The sequence below is a fragment of the Neopelma chrysocephalum genome, unplaced genomic scaffold (genome assembly GCF_003984885.1).
Source record: "Neopelma chrysocephalum unplaced genomic scaffold, ASM398488v2 Primary Assembly neopelma1_45, whole genome shotgun sequence".
In the NCBI taxonomy this organism is placed as follows: domain Eukaryota; kingdom Metazoa; phylum Chordata; class Aves; order Passeriformes; family Pipridae; genus Neopelma; species Neopelma chrysocephalum.
The window spans coordinates 4,006,169-4,009,502 of NW_020897704.1; the positions used below are offsets into that span (position 1 = coordinate 4,006,169).

Genomic DNA, 3,334 nt, shown 5'->3' on the forward strand with positions numbered 1-3,334 from the left:
TGAATAGAGGTGGCAATACAAAGCCCAGGCTGAAGCTCTGATAAATTCTGATTGTGTGGTGCTCAAGATTTGACATGTTTATGGTGTTAAAATGTCGAGACTGCAACACTAAACACCTTCTTTTGCTTGAAGGAGAGAGATGGCCATGTCCAACCAAAACCTAGCACTGCCGAGTCCACCAAACAATGTCAGAAGTATTCAGAAGGCATGTGGGTGTGGTGCTTAGAGACATGGTTTAGTGGTGAACATGGTGGTGCTAGGTTAGTGATTGGACTCGACAATCTTGGAGGTCTTTTCCAACCTTAGTGATTCTATGATTCTATGTCCCTAAGTGCCACATCTACAAATCTTTTAAATATCTCCAGGGATGGTGACAACCAGTACCCTGGGCAACCTGTTTCAATACTTGACAAACCTTTCTATGAAGAAATATTTCATAATATCCAATCTGAACCTCCTCTAGCATAACTCAAGGTCATTTCCTCCTTCCCTATTGCTTGCTATTTGTGAGAAGAGACCAACCCCCACCTCACTACAACCTCCTTTCAGGTAATTGGAGAGAGCAATAAGGTCTCCCCTCAGCCTGTTTTTCTCCAGACTGAAAACCCAGCTCCCTCAGCTGCTCCTCATAAGACTTGTACTCTTTACCCTTAACCAGGTTCCTTGCCCTTCTCTGGACATGCTGCAGCACCTCAATGTCTATCTTGCAGTAAGGGGCCCAAAACATGACACAGTGCTCAAGGTGCAACCTCACCAGTGCTGAGTACAGGGGTACAATCACTTCCTTAGTCCTGCTGACCACACTATTTCTGATACAAACTAGGATGCCGTTGGCCTTCCTGGCCACCTGGGCACACTGCTGGTTCATGGTAAGCCATCTGTTTACCAGCACCCCCAGCTTCTTTTCTGCCAGGCAGTTTTCCAGACACTCTACCCCAAGCTTGTAGCTCTCCATGGGGTTGTTGTGACCCATGTGCAGGATCCAGTACTTCACCTTGTTGAATCTCCTACAATTGGCCTTGGCCCATCAATCCGGCCTGTCCAGGTCCCTCTGTAGAGCCTTCCTATCCTTCTGCAGATCAGCTTGGTATCACCTGCAAACTGACTGAAGGAGCACTCAATTCCCTCAACCAGATCATTAATAAAAACATTAAACAGGACTGGCCCAATACTGAGTCCTGGGGAACATCACTAGTGACCAACTGCCGGCTGGATTTAACTCCATTCACCACTATCTCTGGATGGCCCAGCCATGCAGACAGTTTTTTTACCCAGCAAACAGTGTATCTGTAGAAGCCATGAGCAGCCAGTTTCTCCAGGAGAAAACTGTGGGAAACAGTGTCAAAGACTTTAGTAAAGTGTACGTAGACAACAACCACAGCCCTTTACTCATCCACTAAGTGAGTCACAGGAGGAGATCAGGTTGGTGAAGCTGGACCTGCCTTTCATAAACCCATTATGGCTGCGCCTGATCCCCTTGTAGCCTTGCATATGCCACATGATGGCACTAAAAATTATCTGCTCTGTGACCTTCCCTGGTACCGAGATCAAGCTGACAGGCCTGTAGTTCCCTGCATCCTCTTTCTGACCCTTCTTGTGGATGGGTGTCACATTTCCCAACCTCCAGTCAAATGAGACCTCCCCAGTTAGCTAGGACTGCTGGTAAATGATGGAAAATGGTTCAGGGAGCTCTTCTGCCAGCTCCCTCAGTACCCAGAGACTTCTTGTGTGTAAAAGTGGTGCAACAGGTCACTGATCAATTCCCCTTGAATTTTCGGTGCTTCTTTCTGCTCCCCATCCTTGTCTTTCAGCTCAGGGAGTTGGGTACCCTTAGAACAACTGGTCTTAAAGACTGAGGCAAAGGCAGCATTAAGTACCTCTGCCATTTCATCATTTTTTTTCCACTATGTTTCCCCCCACAATGTATGGAAATTCTGCTTAGTCCTCCTTTTGTTGTTAGTGTGGTTTCAAAAACATTTTTATTGTCTTTTACTGCAGTAGCCAGATATAATAATATTTGGGTGAAAAGAAGCAACATTAACCACCTTTCCTTCTTCCATGAAATAGGTGTTCCTGTCATCCACTGCAACTGAGTACAGCTCTCTTACTATTGAACTAAATAAACCCATAAAGAAGGACCTGGTCCTTGACCAAACCCAAGAAAATCTGTACGTGATGACCACAGACAAGGTAACGTGTCCTGCTTGCATTAAGGACCAGGCCCACTTTCACTTTCTCTGTAACTTGACCTAGATTTATACATTTCTGTGTTGTTCCTGGAAGTCACCCTATTTAGTGGGACTCCCCCTACTCTGTGTGTATAAAGACCCTTCTCAGCTCTAAGCTGGTGGACTTGTTTATTGTGACTTGGAGAACTGTCATATCTGTGATGCTTAGTGATTGGGAATGGGAAGTGACTTTACCTCTGAAGCTCTCATACAGGGTCTGTGAGAAGGATGAAGTGGAGATGTTTGGCACCAGAAAGCCTCGGGGCCAGGCAGCCCTAGAGCTCAGTGTGGTGTATGTGAAGCACTGGTGGATGCTTTAGCTGCCATCGGTTCTTTCGAAGAGTATTTCAGGATTCTGGTGGCTCACATACTAGCACTGATACATCTGTTAAGCCACCAGGAGTTTTTTTGGGTCTTACTGTCAAAAACTAAGAAGCAATGGAGATAATTACGTATTTGGGAAACACTTTTGTTTAAGCTTCTGCTTGAGTGCAGAAAAAGTTCAATTTTGTGAGGAAAGGCACAGGCAATTCCAGGTTCCCCCTCTTTGTGCTGTCAGGTGAGGGCACAGTGGAGATTTGTAAAGAAAGGGAGAAAAAAAGCAAGTAGGAGATGAGAGGGCTGCCAGATTTTTTCCTTCACCTCCAACTGTAACCCTCTTCTGACACTTTTCTTTGTGGAGGCTGGAGCTGCTGGTGTCAAACGCTTGGTTCAGCAGCTCTCTGGTACAAGGTGGGTAACAGGCTGTGACCATCTGCAGCCCTGACAGTGACATGGAATGCAACATGGGAGGTGCTTTGCAGCAGTAACACACAGAGAATGGGGGGGGGGCTGTGAAAGGAGAGTATTTGGAAAAACAATACAAGAAGAATATTTTCTGACTGTTTTATAAAAGGATTAATATAAATTCGTGCTGCAAGAATGTTATAGTCTAGCTGAAGGTTTTCAGGCTAGAAACCACATTGGAAAAAATGCCAGATAAATGACAGATAAAGCATTTAATAATATGGCAGTGTGAGACAGGTTTTCTTTTTTCCTTTCTTTTATTTTTTCTTTTCTCTTTCCTTTCCTTTCCTTTCCTTTCCTTTCCTTTCCTTTCCTTTCCT

At 45.1% G+C, this 3,334-nt stretch overlaps 1 protein-coding gene across 1 annotated transcript in view; it reads left to right on the forward strand.

The window, feature by feature from the left end:
* The first annotated feature begins 824 nt into the window (after positions 1-824).
* PLXNB2 (plexin B2) overlaps positions 825-3,334 on the forward strand; it is a 78,261-nt gene continuing 75,751 nt past the window's right edge. The window contains exons 1-2 of the mRNA XM_027679593.1: positions 825-869; positions 2,068-2,190. Coding sequence (XP_027535394.1) covers positions 825-869; positions 2,068-2,190 — 168 coding nt within the window. The remainder of the gene's footprint in view (positions 870-2,067; positions 2,191-3,334) is intronic.